The sequence below is a fragment of the Mastigoproctus giganteus genome, chromosome 12 (genome assembly GCF_048544385.1).
Source record: "Mastigoproctus giganteus isolate SK-2022 chromosome 12, ASM4854438v1, whole genome shotgun sequence".
Classification (NCBI taxonomy): domain Eukaryota; kingdom Metazoa; phylum Arthropoda; class Arachnida; order Uropygi; family Thelyphonidae; genus Mastigoproctus; species Mastigoproctus giganteus.
Window position 1 is genome coordinate 30,488,648 of NC_143586.1, and position 21,116 is coordinate 30,509,763.

General features: G+C 37.6%; 1 protein-coding gene across 1 annotated transcript in view; it reads right to left on the reverse strand.

Annotated features, from left to right (window-relative positions):
- The window catches only part of LOC150076841 (uncharacterized), a 60,511-nt gene that overhangs the window by 23,552 nt on the left and 15,843 nt on the right, over positions 1-21,116 (reverse strand). The window contains exons 6-7 of the mRNA XM_090385699.1: positions 6,568-6,703; positions 2,137-2,206 (exon numbers count right to left, since the gene is read on the reverse strand). Coding sequence (XP_090241825.1) covers positions 2,137-2,206; positions 6,568-6,703 — 206 coding nt within the window. The remainder of the gene's footprint in view (positions 1-2,136; positions 2,207-6,567; positions 6,704-21,116) is intronic.

Here is a 21,116-nt window from a genome sequence, read left to right on the forward strand (position 1 = left end):
GACAACTAGAAATAATATATTAAAAATTACTGTAAATATAAATAATTTTGGATTAAGTAATATCATTTTACTTTTTGAGTTCTACTCATTTGTTTTATAAAATACAACTTCAGCAATACATGAGGCAACTGAGTGATACTCTCAGTGAACATACAATCCACCAATGTAAGGTCAAGAAATATGGAGGTGGGGGGCACTGCTTTCCACAAGTGTTGTTGTTTGTAGTTTTGTGGTGCAAAAGCTGCTTCGGCTATATTGCACCCCACAGGTGTTGGACTTAAATTCTGCAGATTGTAATTTTCAGAAAATACATAAGAAAGGTTGTTCCAAAGAACAAAAAGGAGGAAGGAAAGTTAGTTCAACAAGTTGAGTTGAACCGTGAATGGATGTTGAATCATTGATTATGCATGTTTGGAACATTTTGAAGAAAGATTCTTCAAAATGTATATATACATCACTATGATAAAAGAGACTATTTTAATTTCGATACAATAAAACTCACGCACTGGGAAAGCAACATAGCGAGGCATATACATGGTAATACTATAAGAAATCAAATAAACAGACTTTTAAAAATCTGCAACAATATAGAAAGCGTAAAGATGGCATTACAAAAACTCATCAAAACCTTAGATGTAAACAAAATTCCCAACCGATACAGTAGGTATCACATAAAAACTGCCATATATGCAAATATTAGAACACACCACCCCAATGTAGACTCACATATATTCATCGAAAACCATCTAAAAATAAAATAGTTTTACTCAGAAAAAGTATCCCCAAGTTTATAAGGTTTATTGCACTCAGACGAGTGCTCGTCGCCTGACTGCACTACAACCTATTACCAAATTTAATCCCCCCACCCATAGAAAGAGGCTGTATATATGTATATAGCTTTACCTCTGGACAAATATGTGCTGTTACGCCTTAGAAAAGCGGTACCGGCACAGTCCGAGGTAAGGCACAAAAACGCATGTAAAAATAATGTAAATAAAAGATTTTAATCCACATGTTAACACAACCCATATAAAGCTTACAGAAAATCATCGTTCCTACAACAAACCTCCACCGCAGGCATTGGCATGGAAATCGGGGGCCTGAGGCCAATGCACCATCAACACACAGGGTAATGTTAGTGCGACTGCGCTATAAAAATCGCTACCTATAAAACAAATAGAAGGCGGGAAATTCCCTCTTTCTATTCTACGACATCCACCGGAGTACATTAAGTAAGTAGGAATTTTACAATACAGGATACTTATCCGTTGGGCTTTGTGTACTCTATCACAGTTTGCTGAAGAGATTGTAAAAAATAAAAATTAAAACTAATTAATACTATAAACAGATATGCAAACAGTAATTAAGAAATTAAAAAATTCAAAAACTTAAATCTAAAAATTAAAATTATAGAAGGAATTTTAGAAATTAAACAAAACAAAAGAAAAGGAACTTAAAATAGCAAAACTGTGATAAGTACAAACAGAAACGAGTAAGTATGAGGCATTACATCAAAAGGGCTGTCAATCCACTCAAAGCCCCCGACAAAGTAGGAGATTGACGGCCACGTGATGGAATGCAAAAAAATGTATAATAGTAATAAAATAGAAGTATACTGTTAATAATAACTAGTTAATAATAATTACCTTTTGCTACAGATAAAAAATTTTCATCAGTAATTTGTCATGAAAATTCATTATCATTAAGCATTAAACTTCTAAACCTAATATATATATAGACCATGTGGATTTAAGATGACTTAAATAAGGCTAGCTTAATGACCAGGATTGTATGAACACTAATGCCTATATGTAAAAACCACCAACAATTGGTAACAATCAAAAAATCCAAACAATTAGAAACAAATATATACTGGCACGTATAATGTTCAATTGGCCAATACGGCAAAAAACAATGGCATTAACGATGCACAAAAGAAGGATTAATATGGTCGAATATATATATATATATATATATATATTCGACCTTATTTTTATTGATAAATATTAGTGTGATTAATATTTCCCAATTTGAGAACTACCTTTAGGTATCTGTAAGTGAATCTTACAAGACACAGTTTGGCAGTCGTGCTTATCAAAAATAAAAAGAGAAAACTGAAGATGAATTCCAACTTACCTATAACTTGTAGCTGTGATGTATTACAGTTCTGTTCATTGTCCACATTAGAATTTATGTCTTTTACTTTCTGGATTAAGTTAAAACTAAAATAACAAAGTCAAAATTACATAAAATAAATTTAATTTCAGCAATATTTTTTTATAATAATGACATTGACTAATTCAGCAGTTTAGTTTTGCTGTCAACATTAGCAACTGAAAATGACATTCAGATCCTCTAAGAAATAGTAAATGTCTTCTTTTCACATATTCTTCATGAGCATACTAGCTAATTACTATATAGATGTGTAAAGCTCAAAATACCTTATGGTGATATATGTGTAGCATCTATCACATATTCCATTATCACAACTGCAAAAATATGTCCAGTCCTCACTTAATATCATAGTTGCATTGCTGAAACTGTACCATTAAGTAATTGACTATTCTTATTAATGTATAAATTGGAATTGCACTCTTCAGGACAAAAAAAGGGGAAGGGAAAAGTAAATGTACCTATAAATCTTTTTTAGGTGATTTGTTACTCCTCAAAACACTAACTCATGGGAATTTTTGATAAGTATATCACTGCACAGAGTGCACATGACACAAGTAACTACTGATTGAATTCCGAGACAAAGGCAGGCTGTATGCTGCACAGATCTCATGTGTACCAATACAAGAACTCCATGGATACTTCCCCCCTCCCCCCTCTCTCTCTCTCATTCACAAAGGTTGCTCAAATAATGAAATTTGTACTACAGACTTGCACGCTTTACTTTCATGCCAGGAAAGGTTGAATGTAGAGAATAATTTTGATATCATTTACTTTAAGTTTTGGTAAATGTTTTTAAGTGTTACACATGAATGAGTGTATAAATTGGAGTCATGAGGAATTAGGGAAAAGTTACTATTTATAGATAAAGGAATGATCTAAGTATGTAGCTATGAATGGCCACTGCTCTTTATGGACTAATGTGATGACTACATCCCACTCTGTGGGACCTAGTCATCACATTAGTCTCTGCCTTCTTTTCCTTAATACACTAAAACCTTGTTAATTAGAAGTATCCATACAAAAACTCAAATATGCCAGTATTAATCATGACATATTTTTAATAAGATACTCTTATTAACTGTACAGAATTTTCACTTCACAATTCTTATTTAAAAAAATTAATCATTTAGTTCTGTTGTGGTAGATATTCATGAACAGACAGTTAACACATTCATTTAGTCAATATTAAAAAGATAACAAGATTTATTAAGTTTCATTTTTGCCACCAATAACTAGTCTTAAAATTCTATGTATACAAGTTGTATATTGATACATTAAGGCTTGGTGCACACGACCAGCAATGGACACAGCAGTGCACTCACAGTGGCATAACAACAGCAAGCATCATTTTGCCATTGACTGCTCAGGACCAAACTTTCCCAAACTCAAGTATTTGGGTCACTCAGTCTTTGGGTCCAACTCTGGTCTTAGTCATTAAGTCATGAAAGTGATGTTTTAAATCATGGAGGTTTACTGTAAAAAATGCATTCTATTTGCTTATTTGGCAAATATGTTGTGTTTTTTTTTTTTTTGTCATCCTTTTGTTAGTACATGCCTTCTGAAAGGTGCATTTTCACCTATGTTTATAGATTTAAGAAATAACGAAGCAAAATTTAACTATTTCCAAATGAGTATAGACTGTGCTGATGATCAAGGCAGAAGATACAAACATGAGACTTTGAAAATTATTCTTTTATTTATAAATACAACTAATATGAAGAAAAAAGATCTTCAAAGGATGCTGTGGTGTTGCTAGGAGAAATGGGGTCAGTGTCTGGGATGGTTACCTGTGAGTTGGTTAGGGATTGTATTAGTTCCTAACTATATGAGGCTGCACAAGAACTTTGCAATGGATAAACCTGGTAAGGAGACACAGGATGATACTGATGTGGAGGATAATGTGGATGCTACTGAGAAAAATGAGGTGGATGAGGAGGTTGGCTTGCTGACAATCTAATTCTTCCAACTAAGTTTAATACCTCACTCTTTATTTCAAGTTTCTGGTCAATGCTGAACTTATTTTATGGTCAGAATTAGTGAATCAAAAAATGCTTTGTCCTCATCAAATTCAGAAGGATGTAGTCAGGAGATAGGCACTTTTATAAATTCTACTATTGTCTTTTTTACATATTTCCAGCATTTGGTAGGTGATTCATTGGCAGGGGCACAATTAGGGCTTCCTTCTACCGAGCATAGCAGCAGAAGCTTTTTCCTCAGGAACAACATTTGCAATGAGATTGAGGCTTGAACAAGTTTCACCGATTCCTGGGATTGTTGCAATACAGCCAGCTGGTGGGCATAAACATACTGCCTCCCGGAACTAGCAGCTTGTTCTGATTTAGTCTTCTTCAGGAGATTGCACATTAATTTGACCTGTGATTTTAAAAATGTAAAAATTATATGTACAATATAAAATTAAGTATCAATAGAATTTTTCTTCCTCAGATTTTTCATTAAAGCTTTCAGTGAAAACTTGGCAAACTTTAATCCATGCCACTGATTTTTATGTTTGTCCTTATATGCTTCACTGAAAGTGTTCCAAATTATTTCCTATTAGGAAATAATTTGGTTATTTCCTAATTTCATCAACAAATACTTCTACATCAAAATCTTCGGCTGCCATTTCTTAGAGGTAGAGATGCTCATGTGCACTTACCACTGTTAACTAATGTATTGGTCAACCGCTGAAGCTCGGCAGTGCTGCAGTGATGGGGCAGTTCCCACTACTAACGTTTTGGCTGCTGTGTCACTGCTGGCGATGCAGCACCACTGCACGCCCATATACACTTCTTCATTTAAACCACAGTACTTTCAAATCAAGCGTCAAATGATGCTGTGTCCAATGCTGCTCATGTGCACCGAGAAAAGTATCTGTGTTCAGTGTTAAGCTACAATGGGTTTGTGGGGGTTCAGCTGAAACCTTCATAGTTTTGTTTAGGAGAGAAATTAAAAATACAAAATTGTAGGTGCATGTTTTTTTCCCTCCCAAATTCAGCAAATTCATTGATAAAACTATAGCAACTACCCCTCTGGTTATATTATTTATTATGTAAAATTGTACATACCTGTTAAAGCAAGTATCCACGTCTTGGAATATTATTTGATAATTAATACTTAACCCATGCAAAGGGGGGGGGGAGGGGTAACATTATTTTCTGCATTACTGCTTTCAATAAATTTTGTAACCAATATGAGCTACCACCTAGCTTGATATCACTTTAGAACAGCTGACAGTGGCAGACAAAAAAGCCCAGTGTGAGTGCAGCTAAAAAACATGAATCTAGAAAGAGGTAAAAAAACGAAATAAAATGCACTACTAGCTTTTCTTTCAGATTACCAAAATGTTTCATTACAGTTGAAAATTTTTACCTTGGTTGTGTGGAATTAATCCTCCTTCCACTCTTTCTCTCTCATAAATTACTATTTATGGAAGAGCTAATCATGGAATTACATGAAAAGGAAATTACATGCAACTGTATACTAAAATCAATAAAGCATAAAAACAAAAGAAAAAAAAAACTGATTCTCAGCACAATAAACAATCTGTATAATTGGAATGTGGAGATAAGCAAGAAAATGTCTTTTGCCTTGGAAAAGTATTAAGTTCCCTAAGCAGCTTCCCTAGTTAATTTCTTCTGTAAATAGTGACCTAATTTACATACACAAAAAAATAGATGTAATTCCACACAATCAAGGTAAAATTTCATTTCACAGATTCAAACATTTTTCTAGCTTTATGCACATCAGGCACTCTTTTCACTCTCAGCTGCTTTAAATTGATGCCAAACTGGTCACCAGTTCATGCAAATGCCAACTGAGTAAATAACCAACAGTGATACAAGACAAAAATGTTACCCATTTTTTGCATCAATTAAAAGTATTTTAAACAGCAAATAATATCCCAAAATATGGAAACTCTTTAGAAGGTATTTACAATTATACATAATAAACACAGTTCTTGTCTTAATACCCTGCTCATGTACATTGGGCCTGAAAAACAAAACTTGGCAATTTCTTTATGTGCAATAGATTGAAAACAATTTCATGTACCTTATTGTGAATTACTTAACTGTTATTATTTTTTAAATCCTCCAATATGAAAGTATATTTTCTTCCAAAGCACATTCATGTCATTCGCTCAAATTCAACATGTACTTGTGTGGTGACTTGAAGTTGGGAAATCATGCACCCTGTACCCTTAGAAATCAGTGCATGTGTCAGCATTATGTTTTGTTAATATTAATACTAAAAACCAATACTAAAACAGAACACATTCAATGTTCTATACACATGAACCACAGAAATGATCTAAACAAGAATTATGCAAAAGGAAATTGTTTCCACTGGGGTTTCACTATACTAGCTCTCCAAACTAACATAATGCAAGGATACAAACATATTCAACTTTGTTAAAAAACTGTCACAAGGATGATTCACTTTTAAGGCCAGAACCTGTGCTTTATTTTTTAAAGTTGTATTTTTGGCGGCAATCTTTTTCCATTTCTCTAACAATTCAGGGGAATGGCTGCTGCAATAAAAAAAAAAAAAAAAAATATATATATATATATATATATATACACACACACACACACACACTCATTCAAGTGCTGGTGAAAGAGAGTTATTAGTTTCATGCTGAAAGTATACTAAACAATTACATTATAGAACAAACTTATGTGTGTTTAATTTTACCACCTACTTTTTTGTGTGTTTAATTAAATAAGTAGAAAGAGTAGCAGAATCCAAACAAGAGAAAGGCGGGATGAAAAGGGAATGACAGTACTGAACTTTGAAGAATAAAAGAAAAGATGGAGGAGATATGTTGAAGAACTTTACGATGATTCAAGCACGTACACAAGGAAGAATACAGCATTAGAAGAACAAGAAAATATGGAGGAGGAAATATCTAAAGATGAATTCAATGCAGCTTCAATGCAGTGGAGAAAATCTGAAGAAAGCCTTATTTGAACTGATAATGATATACAGGGATGAGAGTTGGCCGGAGGATTTCTGCACATCAATCATAATCCTCATACCCAAGAAGATGACACCAACAAACAGTATGCCAACATTACAGAACTATAAGTCTTATTACCCATGCATCTAAGATTTTGCTGAAAGTTATCAAAGTCTGCATGGAGAGTCATACTGAACATTTTCTGGATGACTCAGTGTAGTTTTTGCAGAGGCAGATCAACAAGAGATGCTATTGGAATGTTGAATGAGAAAATGTATAACATGGGAAGAAACCTCTGTGTGTTTTGTGGATTACGAGAAGGTGTTTGATAGAGTATTCTGGAGAGAACTGTTTCCATTGCTTGAGAAAATTGGATGCAAGAAGAAGATTATTGGTCTGATCTATGACTTATACAGAAGACAAAATGTGGTGATAAGGGTGAAGGGAGAACTGAGAGGAAAAGCTAAAGTTAAAAAGGGAGTGAGACAGGGATGCTTACTTTCACCTGGTTTTTTCAATGTTTTTGCGGAAGTAATAATAAAGGAGGCACTTGAGAATAAGAAGTGGGGGGTTAAAATAGGTGAAAAGTATGTTCGGGTTATTAAATTTGCAGAATATCAGGCCATACTAGTAGGTTGCCCTGCTATGCTACAAAAAATGATCAAAAGACAAATAAGAAAGCCTGACGTATGGAATGAAGATAAACATGATGAAAACAAAGGCAATGATGACTGGTAAAAGATTAATTCCCTTCTGAATTGAGATCTATGGAATAAGAATAGATCAGGTAGAGCACTTTAGGTATCTGGGACAGTTATTTGCACAGGACATTTCATGTCAATCTGAGAGTCAATCCAGAATTGCAATGGCAAAACAATCTTTCAAGAATAAACTGTCATTGATTACACAGAAGGCGATGTCAAAAGAAATTAGGAAGAAGATAATAAAGACATATCTGGTCAGTGCCACTATATGCAGCAGAGACATGGATTCTAACAAAGAGAGACAAAAAAGAGATTTGAGGCCTTTGAGATGTGGTGCTAGCATAGGATGTAAAAATTAAATGGACTGTAAAAGTGTAAAATGCAGAAGTATTAAGACGTGTCCAAGAACATAGGAAAATTCTAGGTAGAATAAGATCAACTAGACTAAAATGGGTGGGCCACATGGTTCGACATGGTGGTTTGCTTCTGGATGCAACGGAGGGGACAGCAGAGGGAAAACTGCCCTAGGAGTAGACCAAAAAAGACCATCAGGATGTCGCCGGATGAACCAGGACTTCAAACTTTTGAGGAACTAAAACAGATAGCACAGGAGAGGCAAAGATGGCAACAGCTTGTCAGAGGAACTGACCAGTCACAAGACTGAATTACTGATGATGAGGAATTAAATAAGGAAACAAAAACAGGATCCAAGTTAACATATGGTTAAGTATAATATATTACAGTAAAATGAAGTTTATGTAGAGAAGATGCCATGTAATAAAGGAGTTCAGTTGTTTTAAGAAGAAAGAACTGAACAAAAGAAACACTACTTTTCCCCTCCCACAAGAAATTCAACTTTAAGCCTGAAAAATTGTCAGTACTGAGAAAGTTTAGATAAGTAACTCTTTCCACTTTATTAACAGTTCTGATATGCTGGCCATGCTAAAAGTGCCAATCCCCAATACATATAATTAACACAGCATTAGACAATAAAGCAGCAACTGGCATGGCATTAGTAATCAGGTCACAACAAAGTACAAAATGCTAAATATCATATACTTTACTTGGAAACATTTCCAAATAAAGTATAACCATATAAATAATAACTGAATATTTAATTGTAACGTCATATTAAGTACCAGATACACAAGTTAACCTTTTTTTTTTTTTTTTGAAACCCCCTAACATGAAAGGTATAAGAACCTATAGTAGTTACTGCTGTGCATGGGTTGAAGGTTGAAAAGACAGAAGATACTTGTTGGCATTAGACTAATTTTCACGAAATACATATGAATCCTTATAACTTCTGCTTTTTTTGGAACAAAAAATGAAGTTGACGAGATAAATGAAGAAGAGAAAAGTTGGAAGAGAGTGAGGGAATTACAGATGCCAATGCAAACAGGCACTGTTTGCAACTGGTACAGCAGAAACAGAATACAGAAAAGGTATAGCAGAAACAGAAAGTGTATGATACAGTGTGGGGAGATTTTGTAAGAGATGAGTCATTAATTAAACAAACTGAAAGGGTAGCCGTGGAGATAAGCACCAGACCACCAGTAACGATGACATGGGTTCGAGCCTGGGGAAAATAAAATAAAATTTATATTTAGAGCTTGAAGGACAGGGTGGATGCCCTCGAAGGATTAAAAGTGAGGGGCCCATCAAGCTCTCAGCTGCCCACACCAATGCCAGAGCTTGCACTTGGTCATCACGCAACACAGCGGCAGCCCCCCAAGGCAGAATGCGCTGGTCCCAAAGGAACTAGTAGTTGTTGGTGACTATTGTCAGGGAAACAGGAAACATGCTTTGTAAAAAGGATAGGTGGAACAGGACCAGGGTATGTCTGCCAGGGGCAAAGGTTGATGACGTTGTAGAGCGGATATCTTTTAAGGGCACAAAAGGTGATATAGTTGTACACGTTGGCACTAGGGATATTAAGAGTAGGGGACCGGTGGAATTACTTAACAAGTACAGGTCACTGTTGAAAAAAAAAGCCGTGAATTAGGGTTGAATTTGAAAGTGTCTGCAATTCTGCTCAGACACGATAGGAGGGAGTATATGATGAGAGGCCTGTCGATCAATTCGGCCCTGGAAAGATTGGGCAAGATTTTTTTCAGCCTGGTCTGTACTTGTTAACAGGAGAGACTGCTTCTATAGGGATGGGATACACTTAAATAGAAAGGATGCAAGAATGTTTGCTGATGCTATCGAGGCAGTGTTAAGTGGGTCAGAAAACTGCTAGATTGGGGGATACAAGGACTAATAGATTAACAGTAGCCACTGGCAGAGATGAAAGTGATTCTTGCACTGCTTCTATTGGAATGAGCCGCAGCCTGGAAAATAAGATGCACGATATTTCAGAGACCGCTGGGAATCATTGGGGTACAAATAAACACATAGGTTGCGTTAGGGTAGCTAAGAAAAAGAACAGGTGTGTATACTTGTGTGTACACCAATGCTAGGAGTTTAGTAAATAAATTTGATGAATTTGAGGTATTGCTCAAAACATCAAAGGCAGATATTGTGGGGATTTCAGAGACGTGGTGTCACACAGATATAAGGACTGCAGAAATGGAATTTGGGGAGTATAATGTCTACAGAAAGGATAGACAGGATAGGAAGGGAGGAGGGGTTATGCTATTAGTTAAGAAATACATAAAATCCAAGGAAGTGAAGCCAGTCGACATTGCTGGACAATGCAGTGTAGAGTCAGTTTGGTGTGACATAAGCATTGGGAGATCAAAACTGAGAGTAGGAGTGTGCTGTAGGCCTAATGAATCTGATGAGTATAATAAGAAACTGTAGGGGGAAATAGAGTGGGCCAGTATATCAGAGAGTCTTATAATGGGGGAATTTTAATTTCCCAGATATTGACTGGAATTTGGGGGCTGGTCACTCACACACTAGCAAAGCTTTTGTGGATTTATTGGATGATTGTTTTCTACATCACATGTTCGGGAGGCAACTAGAGGGAGTAATACTCTTGATTTGATTATCAGTAGTGATTCTTCATGCATTAAGAATCTGCAGGTAAATGAACCACTAGGTGGCAGTGATCACAGTGTGCTGAAGTGGGATTTACTCAAAGAGGTAACTACCATTAGGGGTAAAGGGAAGGGTTATTGCTTCCGTAAAGGCGACTACGATGGACTGAGACAGTATTTAAATTCTATACAGTGGGACCAACTGATGATGTTACCAACAGCAAATTCAAAATGGGTAGCATTCAAAGAACTTATCTTGGAAACTACTAGGCTTTACATACCAACTAAGAAATATTGTTCAAGGTTTAGGCCTAAGTGGATGTCAGATGAACTAATGAGACATATGGCAGAGAAGAAAAATGCATGGGATACATACAAATTAACACGTGACACAGAAGCCTATGATAGATACAAGTTGATCTGTAACCAAGTTAAAAGGAGGTTAGGCAGGCGAAGGCAGATTACGAGAAATCTTTGGCAAGGGATGAAGAAAAACAGCAAAGAGTTCTTTACTTATGTAAACTCTAGAAGGAAGGGGATGAATCAGATTGGTCCATTTGATATCAATGGGTCAACTGTTGATGATCCTGCTCAGGTAGCTAACAAACAATGAATATTTTGCATCGACATTCACACATGAGGAGTTATTCAGCGAGGGGAATGCCAGAGGTGTATTCAACTCTGGCAGTAAGCTAGAGAATCTTATAATAACTGAGAGTAAAGTGGAGGAGAAATTGTTGAATATAAATACAAGAAAGGCACCTGGGGTGGATGGGATCTATCCAGTTATACAAAGGAGGCAGCAAAGGAAGTAAGCAAACCCTTAGCCATAATTGTGAGAGCTTCCTTGGACTCAGGGGAAGTACCCATGGACAAGATGTGCAAATGTGACCCCAATTCACAAAGGAGGATCAAAGGGCAACACAAGTAATTATAGACCTATTAGTTTAACTGCTGTTCCTGGAAAATTAATGGAGGCACTGGTTAAAGAAGCACTGCAGGATGATCTACACAAGACTTCAGTTATAGCTCAGACGCAGCATGGTTTTGTTAAGGGAAAGTCTTGCCTGACCAATTTGATTGGATACTATGATGCAGTCACAAAAGAACTGGATGCAGGGAATAACTTTGATATTATATACTTGGATCTTAGAAAGGCTTTTGATACTGTTGCACATGTCTTCCATAGACTGCTGCACAAATTGGAGCAGTGTGGCATTGGAGGCAAATTGCTGCTATGGATGAAGGGGTGGTTGAGGGGGAGAAGACAGAGAGTGGTAATCAATGGACACTGCTCATTGTGGACTAATGTTATTAGTGGAGTCCCTCAGGGTTCAGTATTGGGTCCATTATTGTTTTCTGTATTTATAAATGATATTGATGATGGTATATCAAGCTTAATGTCCAAGTTTGCAGGCGATATGAAGGTTGGCAGGGTTGTGAAGGACACTACTGACACTATGCTACTGCAACAGGATCTGGAAAGGTTGAGCAGATGGGCTAAGAGGTGGCAAATGAAGTTTAACATTGACAAATGTAAAGTACTACATATGGGAAACAGCAACCCCAGAGCAATGTATCAACTCTGTGGTACTACACTGACAGTGGTAGAGAATGAAATGGACCTATGGGTGGTTGTGCAGGAAGATATGAAGTTTTCTGAGCAGTGCAGACGGGCTGCAAGAGTAGCTCATGGTGTATTGTCAATGATATATAGGAATTTTTCTAGCAGGGATAAGGAGGTGATTATTCCCTTGTATAAGGCAATTGTCAGGCCACACCTAGAGTACTGTATACAGGTCTGGAGGCCTCATTTCAAGAAGGATGTAGAGATGCTGGAACGAGTACAGAGAAGGGCAACAAGATTAGTGAATGGAACAAAGGGGTGCTCTTACAAAGAAAGGCTTGAGTTTTGCAAATTAGTGTCTGGGGACTAGGCACCAGCGAGGTGATCTGATAGAGGTGTATAAAGCCTTGAATGGTTTGAACATGCTCAATGCTGATGGGATTCTTCCTCTTGCTCAGAATAATCACCTGAGAGGGCATAAATTCAAATTGAGAAAAGACAGATGTAGGATAGACGTGAGGAAATTTGCCTTTAGCCAGCGGGTGGTTGGTTGGTGGAATAGACTTCCATCCCTTGTCGTGGAAGTTGATAGCCTAAATAAGTTCAAGGCTCAGCTGGACAGGTATTTCGAACGAACAGAAGGGTGAAGTGGAAGTGGTTATTTTTTATTTATTTTTTTATTTTTATTTTATTTATTTATTTTTTTTTGGTTGCTGCTACATAAGCTTGCTTTCTTGCATCAAATGCCTCTACTAATGCTAATGCTAACTGCCCTCTCCTGGATGGAGTCTAGAAGTCTAAGGGGAGGGAGGAGTTTGGTGCACCACCCCAGCAGTGGACATGATATTCTTTAGCAGGCCAGATTTGTACAGAGTGACAAGTCATTTAGAAGAAAAGTAATGCTGAGAGTGAAGGAAAAACCCAGTTTTTTAGATGCAGAGGAAGTAATAATTGTGATGTGCTAATGTCAACAGAGATTAGTAGTCAGGGTAATCCCTAATACAGCTATGTGACAGTGTCCAGAGATCTGAGCGTCATCAAAGATAAGCACTGTAGTAATAGACTCCTTTTTACAACATAAGACAAGCCTGAGTTTTAGAAGGAATTTAAATTGACTAAGTTATTTGTCCCATTGGAGAACTACCTGGAGATCAGCATTTAAGGAATTGGTGGTGGATATTAGAGAGGATACAACTGTTTGTGCAGAATAATGGTTTTCAAACTGGAGTATAGGCAATGTGCTATCAACAAAGCTATGGAGAGGATTTCCAATCAGTGGAAGAAAGTCATTAACATACAAGAGGAAAAGAGTGGGAAAAAGGACTGAACCTTGGGGAATACCAGCATTAGTGGAAAGTTAGAAGTCAGCCATCATCTGCAGTGAACTATCAGAGAGAAAACTGGACACCAAATTGCAAACAAGTCAGCAATCCATAAGATGGAAGCTTATCTAGAAGACCTTTATGCCAAACTTAGGCATGTCAAGGGCAACTACTTGAGTTTCAAACTTTTTCACTAAATTTGTCCACAAATGGGTAACGTAAGCCAAAATATAACAAGTGGAATGAGACTGATGGAATCCATATAAGTGATCATTGATCAGAATATTTCAAGATAGTTTAGCATGGTTAATGGATTTCATCCTTACTTTGGAAAGAGTAGAGATAAGTGCAATGAGACAATAACTGGATAGGAGGGATTTGTCACCCTTTTTAGGAACTGGTTGAATATGAACAAATTTCCCAGAAGGAAAAACATCAGTGGACTAAGAAAGTGTAAAAAGGTGGCACAGAACAGGAGTAAGTAGGCTTAGGAGCACAGGTTTTGAGAACAAATCAGGACCTGGAGTTTTCTTGGTGTCAATAGAGTTAAAAATTCTGATCACAGCCTTTTGACAAAAGACTGCAGGAGGTATTGAGTGGAGTTTACTGGAAACAGTAGGAGGCAGTTTACCAAGTTGTCAATTCACAGGTTAGATGAAAAGTAGGATACTAGTAAGATACTTTATCTATAGCTTGAGGAGGCAATAGAACATCCATACTACCACCTCTGTTAAAAGAGGTGGAAGTATAGATGGGCAAAAGTTGTGGCCAATAGCTTTGGCAAGAGACCAGAATGTTTGACTGCCATTTGGACAAGAAGTTTTCTAACTTAGCCTGTTCAAAATCTAGTTTGTATTGATTAACCACCACTTTAGAATTGTTATGAGCTTTAATGTAGACAGAAAAAGAAGCCGGAGATTTCAATTGCAATAAGCAACGTTGTCTTGAATAGCCTTACCACATTTATTGGAAAACCAAAGATTAGATAAAGGATGAGATTTTAAGGTGGAGTTTGGAATAAATGATTTCATCCATATAGCAATAATTTCACTGACACAATCTGGGCAAACACTGATATCAAAAGATATAAAATCTAACCAAGGAAACGAATATGGAAAGATCTGTGAATATAAATCTTGCAGATCTTCCCATTTCTGCATTCCTGTAATGCCAAACAACATGAGGCTGAGAATGACCATGAGGAAAAGGCTCCATTGGAGAAAAGACCATCACCAAGTTGTAATCTGAGGTGCTTAGAGAACCACTTACCTTGACCAAGTACTTTAAAGATTTGTTTGTGAGAAAAGATCAAGAGTGTTAGGTGTGTAGTTAGGATTATCTGATATTTTGGTAGGTTAATGAACAATCTGTATGAGGTCATTAGTAATTGTAAAAAGTTTAGCATTTCACCCAGCTGGGTCCTTGTGATTATAAAACTGAAGCCAGCTGCAGTTGTGAACATTAAAATCACAAAGGGAAATTATCTTACTGTTAGGAAAGTTTGACTGGCAAAAATTGAGTCTCAGCGAAAGGAAGTCAAAGAGTTCTACGTGATTAGTGGAGTTGGAAGAATGATAGAGACAGAATATGGATTTGACAGAGTGGGTAAGGGAGATTCCAAATTACTAAGCCTTTGACAGAGAATATAAGAGTAGACATATACACAAGTAACACCTTTGAAGCAAAAGGAATCATACAGTAAATAATTAGGAAAAGTGAGATGAGCAATGTTGAGGCAACTGATAATTGCTATTCTATCGGAGAAAGTAAGTAGGGCTCGGCAGATGGCAAGTGGAAATAGACATCATTGAAATTGGAGCTGAGACCACATATATTTGTGAAATGAATGAGGAAGTGTTTGGGAGGTATAGATCTTTTCACCAAGAAGTTTGTTCTATTAGTGTGACCATACATGATATGCATGATGCATTCAGTAGATAAAGTGGAGGGGGACACAATGTACGAAATGAAATTTTTGGATATGGCATACATACAACAAGAATATACTCAGCTTCTTGACATAAACATGGCCTTGACAATACCTCTTGCATACATTCTACTCACTCCCTCCAGTCACTATATGGCAGAGCAGAGGCAGTGGGATTATAAACTAGCTGATCCAGATGCCTCCTAGAGGGTTATCAATAGATTTGGTCCAGTGGACTATCTAGTAGCCGGACTGCGAACACTGTTTTAGTGCTGTACTCTCAAAATGTAAGGCAGATTGGATCATGCTATGAAGTATCATAACCTCAAAAGATATTAATCATTTTTTTTTTTTTTTATGTAGACCCCAAACAAGAGTTATTAGAACCTATGGTACTTAGTACCGTGCTTGGGTTGGAGGTTGGGAAGACGAAAGAAGATATTTGTTGACATTAGACCTCAACTTCTGTAGACTGTAATTTTCAAGAAATAAGTATGAAGGAAGGTTGTTCCAGAAAACGGCAGTTGAATGAATAAACGAGGAAGATGAAAAGTTGATTCTGTGAGTTTGAAGTTGGACAGTCAATGGTTGCAGCAGAAACAGTACATTTATGAGACAGCGAGTGGAGAGACACTGTTAGAAATGAATCATTAATTAACCTAACTGCCTTCTTCTGAATGGAATCAAGAAGCCTGAGAGAGGTTTTGGGGGCACCACCCCAGATGTGGGAACAATATTCCATGGTAGGGTGGATTTGCGATTTATACAGAGTGAGCAGCTGTTTGGAAGAAAAGTAATGTTGAGATCAAAAGAGAAGACCACAGGAGGCATTGAATGGAGCGTGTTGGAAATGGTGGGAGGTGTTTTACCAAGATCATTAATACATGAGTTGGAAGTAAAATGGAATGCTAGCAGGTCAGCTTTATCCTTGGCTGAAGTGACAACAGAACCATATGGTTTGGACAGAGATGGGCAAACGTTGCGGCCAATAGCTTTGGCAAGAGACCAGAATGCTCGCCTATCATTAGGGCAAGAAGCAAGTTTTCTAGCCTGTTCAAACTCTAGTTTGGACTGATTAATAACTGCTTTACAATTGTTGCGAGCTTTGGTGTAAGCAGAAAATGAAACTGAAGAATTAGAAACTAACCAATTACGATATGCAACGTTCTTCTCTTGAACAGCCTTAGCACATTTATTGGAAAACCAAGGTTTAGGTAAAGGATGAGATTTTAAAGTGGAGTGTGGGATAAAGGATTCCATTCCAGCAAGAATAATTTCACTGACACGATCTGAGAAAACGTTGACATCAGAAGTTTTGAAACAGTAATCCGACCAAGGAAAAGAAATCTTGCAGGTCATCCCATTTTGCATTCTTGTAATGCCAAACAATACGACGTTGGGAATAGCCATGAGATAAAGGCTCCACAGGAGAAGAGACAATCACCAAGTTATGATCTGAGGTGCCTAAAGGACCTTTCACTTCAACCATGTACTTAGAAGGGTTGTTTGTGAGAAAAAGATCAAGCGTGTTGACTGTATGGTTAGGATTGTTCAGTATTCTTGTAGGTAAATGAACAGTAGGATCAACTGACGATGTTACCAACAGTAAATTCTAAGTGGGAAGCATTCAAGGAATTAATTGTGGAAGCTACTAAAAGGTTCATACCTATTAAGAAATATTGTTCAAGGTTTAGGCCTAAATGGTTGTCAAATGAACTAATGAGACTCGTAACAGAGAAGAAAAATGCATGGGATGCATAAGGATTTCTTTACTTATATAAACTCTAAAAGGAAGGGGATGAATCTGATTGGTCCACTTGACATCGATGGTTCGACCGTTGATGATCCTGCTCAGAAAGCAAACAAACTGAATGAGCATTTTGCATCTACATTCACACGTGAGGAATTATTAAGGTTTGAAAATGGCAGAAGGTTATCAAATTGTAGCAAGATACTTAATGATTTTGTAATAACTGAGAGCAAAGTGGAAGAGAAATTGTTGAAGTTAAACGTAAGAAAAGCACCTGGGGTGAATGGGATATATATAGTTATATTAAAGGAGGCGGCAAAGCAACTAAGCAAACTCTTAGCCATAATTATGAGAGCATCCTTGGACTCAGGGGAGGTTCCCACGGACTGGAGATGTGCAAATGTATCCCCAAATCACAAAGGGGGATCGAAGGGTGACACGAATAATTACAGACCAGTTAGTTTAACTTCTGTTCCGGGTAAAATAATGGAGTCGCTGGTTAAAGATGCATTGCAGGATCATCTAGACAAGACTGCAGCAATAATTCAGACACAGCATGGGTTTGTTAAGGGAAAGTCTTTGACAAATTTGATAGGATATTATGATGTGGTTACAAAGGAACTGGATGCAAAAAATAATTTTGATATCATATTTGGATTTCAGGAAAGCTTTTGACATTGTTGCGCATGGAAGACTATTGTACAAATTGGAGCAGAATGGTATTAAAGGTAAGTTGCTACAATGGATAAAAGGATGGTTAAGTGCGAGAAGACAGAGGGTGGTAATCAATGGGTGCTGCTCTTCTTGGACTAATGTTATTAGTGGAGTCCCACAGGGTTCAGTGTTAGGTCCACTGTTGTTCCGTATATTTATCAATGATATTGATGAAGCTATATCAGGCTTAGTGTCGAAGTTTGCAGATGATACAAAGGTTGGCAGGGTTGTTAATGACAGTAATGGCAGTGTGCTACTGCAACAGGATCTAGATAATTTGGGCAGATGGGCTAAGAAGTGGCAACTGAAGTTTAACCTTGACAAATGCAAAGTACTGCATATGGGTAGAAGTAACCCCAGAGAAACGTACCAACTGTGTGGTACTACACTTAAGGTGGTAGAAAATTAAAAAGACCTGGGAGTAATTGTGCAGTCAGATATGAAGTTTTCTGAGCAATGCAGACAGGCTGCCAGGGCAGGTCATGGGGTTTTGTCAATGATATATAGGAATTTTGCTAGCAGGGAAAAGGAGGTGATTATCCATCCCTCTGTATAAGGCAATGGTCATGCCATGCCTTGAGTACTGCGTACAGGTCTGGAGGCCTCATTTTAGGAAGGATGTAGATTTACTTGAGCGTGTACAGAGAAGGGCAACAAGATTGGTGAGAGGAATGAAGGGATCCTCTTATCAAGAGAGGCTTAAGTTCTGCAAATTGCAATGGCTGGAGACTAGGCACCTGCGCGGTGATCTGATTGAGGTGTATAAGGCCTTGAATGGGTTCAGCACGCTGAATTCTGATGGGATCCTTCCACTTGTTCAGATTACGAACCTAAGGGGGCATAATTTCAAATTAAGAAAGGACAGATGTAGAATAGATGTGTGGAAATTTGCCTTTAGCCAGCGGGTGGTTAATTGCTGGAACAAACTTAAATCTGTCGTTGTGGAAGTTGATAGGTTGAATAAATTTAAGGAGGAACTGGAGAGGCATTTGGAGGGAATGATGTGATTTTTTTTTTTTTTTTTTTGGCTGATGCTGCATAAGCTCATACATTTGCTTTCTTGCATCACATGCCACCACTACTACTACTAACTAGCGGCCGGCCTGCGTGCGTACACTGTTTTAGAGCTGTATCTTCGAAATGTAAGGAATATTGGATCGCACCACGATGTTCATCATAACCCCAAAAGTCAATCATAATGCATGATGGAAGAGATGGTGAAGGATTGACCGGGCCTTAGCTCTGGAGATTAAACATGGGTTCCACACTTCAAGTCTCCAATAAGCAAAGTGGTGGTATTGCACCGGTTGATGAGAGTCATCTACCACCTAGTACTGCCTGGTAACACAGAAGGGCTGCATTCCTCCATGTGGTGTGGGCACCACACCTCAACCCCTGCTTACGTTGGTTCACACATGGGTGGTCACCCACCATGTACTTGTGCATGGAGGTTATATGCAGGATTACTAACAGTCCCACCATTGTGAAGGTGCAAGCAGAGGATTTTGCTGTCACAGACTGTCCAGACTTCGCCGAAATTGGGTTCACTTGACTTGAGTGTCACCCAAATATCAGTTCCATCAGCATTTTAGACTCCCAGGTAGCAAGTACAGCCTTTCTGGCATATCTGAGAGAATGTCTGTGACAACCTCAAGGAACGCATGATAGAAGAGATAAGGGTCGCTGGAGACTAAACATGGATTTCACCACTTCATGCTGCTAATAAACAAAGTGCACTAGTTGATGAGAGTCATCTAACACCTAGTATTTCCTGGTGACAGAGTGGCAGCATTCCTCTGCATGGTGTGGGCACCACACCATGACCCCTGCTTATGTTGGTTCACACCTGAGTGGTGATTTCCAGTACACTAGGTGCAGTATTTCAGAACTTGCACATGGGGTGTACCTAGAGTTACTAACAGTTCCACCATCGTAAAGGTGGAAGCATAGGATCTGGTTATCAGAGGATGACTGGACACCATAGAAATTTAGTAAACTTGACTCAAGTGTCATTTGAATATCATCAGCATTTTAGACTCAGTACTAAGCCTAGCTTGTCTGTGATGAGCCTCAGTTACTCATGATACAGCAGGCCCCCGTTATAATGCGGTACGCTTTACGCTGATTCGATACAATGCTTTTCTTATATTATAACCAGTATCTGACTATAACGCTGTCACAGATCACTATAACGCTCTTTTACAGATTGCATTTTTGGCATATTTAACGAAACCGTTTCATTTGATGGAGTCGATAGCTGGAAAATGAATAGAAAAACAGCATTAAAATGTTTCCCACGCTGACTTGAGAAATTTTTCCATGCTCAGTGAAATTTTCTCGCACACTAATTTAATTGCAGTACAGTGACTTGTTACATAGTTCCAAGATCAACATTTTAAAAAATGATCAGTGTATTGCTTGTAATATTTGTGTTATATGCATTTATTCAAAGTCTAGCTGTATATTAAAAATTGCACTGTTACAGCCAATGGGCACAAAAATGATTGTCATATTCAAGCCAGCAAAAAAGTATTCTTGTTTACAGTAATTATTTAAATAGAAAACTATGTTTTAATTCATACTTTATAACAACATCTTACTTACTCTAGTAAAGAAATAAATTTTCTGTTAATACTCTAGGAAAATCTTAAGTGGTTTTCCATTTTTTGGTATAAGGGAAATCCATATGAGGAGATACTGCAGTTCAGCAGTTTGTTTGATTGTTTGTTTGTTATTTGGTTTTTAGGAGCATTAGCAACTAAGACCATATTGCTCCGGGATTATGCGGTGGTCATTCCCTGACCTTTCCGCATCCTCTGTATTTGGTGGTGACGGGCTCAAACCCCGGTCTAATCAAGAAGCGTGTGCTACATACTGCTGCTCCTTCCCACCTGGCTACGGAGGCACCTAGTTCAGCAGTATGCTTTATTTTCTTGTGTGAGTGTGGTTGTCCTAATAAGTTGTCAACAGTGCATATGTTCAATAGTCTGCAGGAGAGGACAATATTCCATATTTC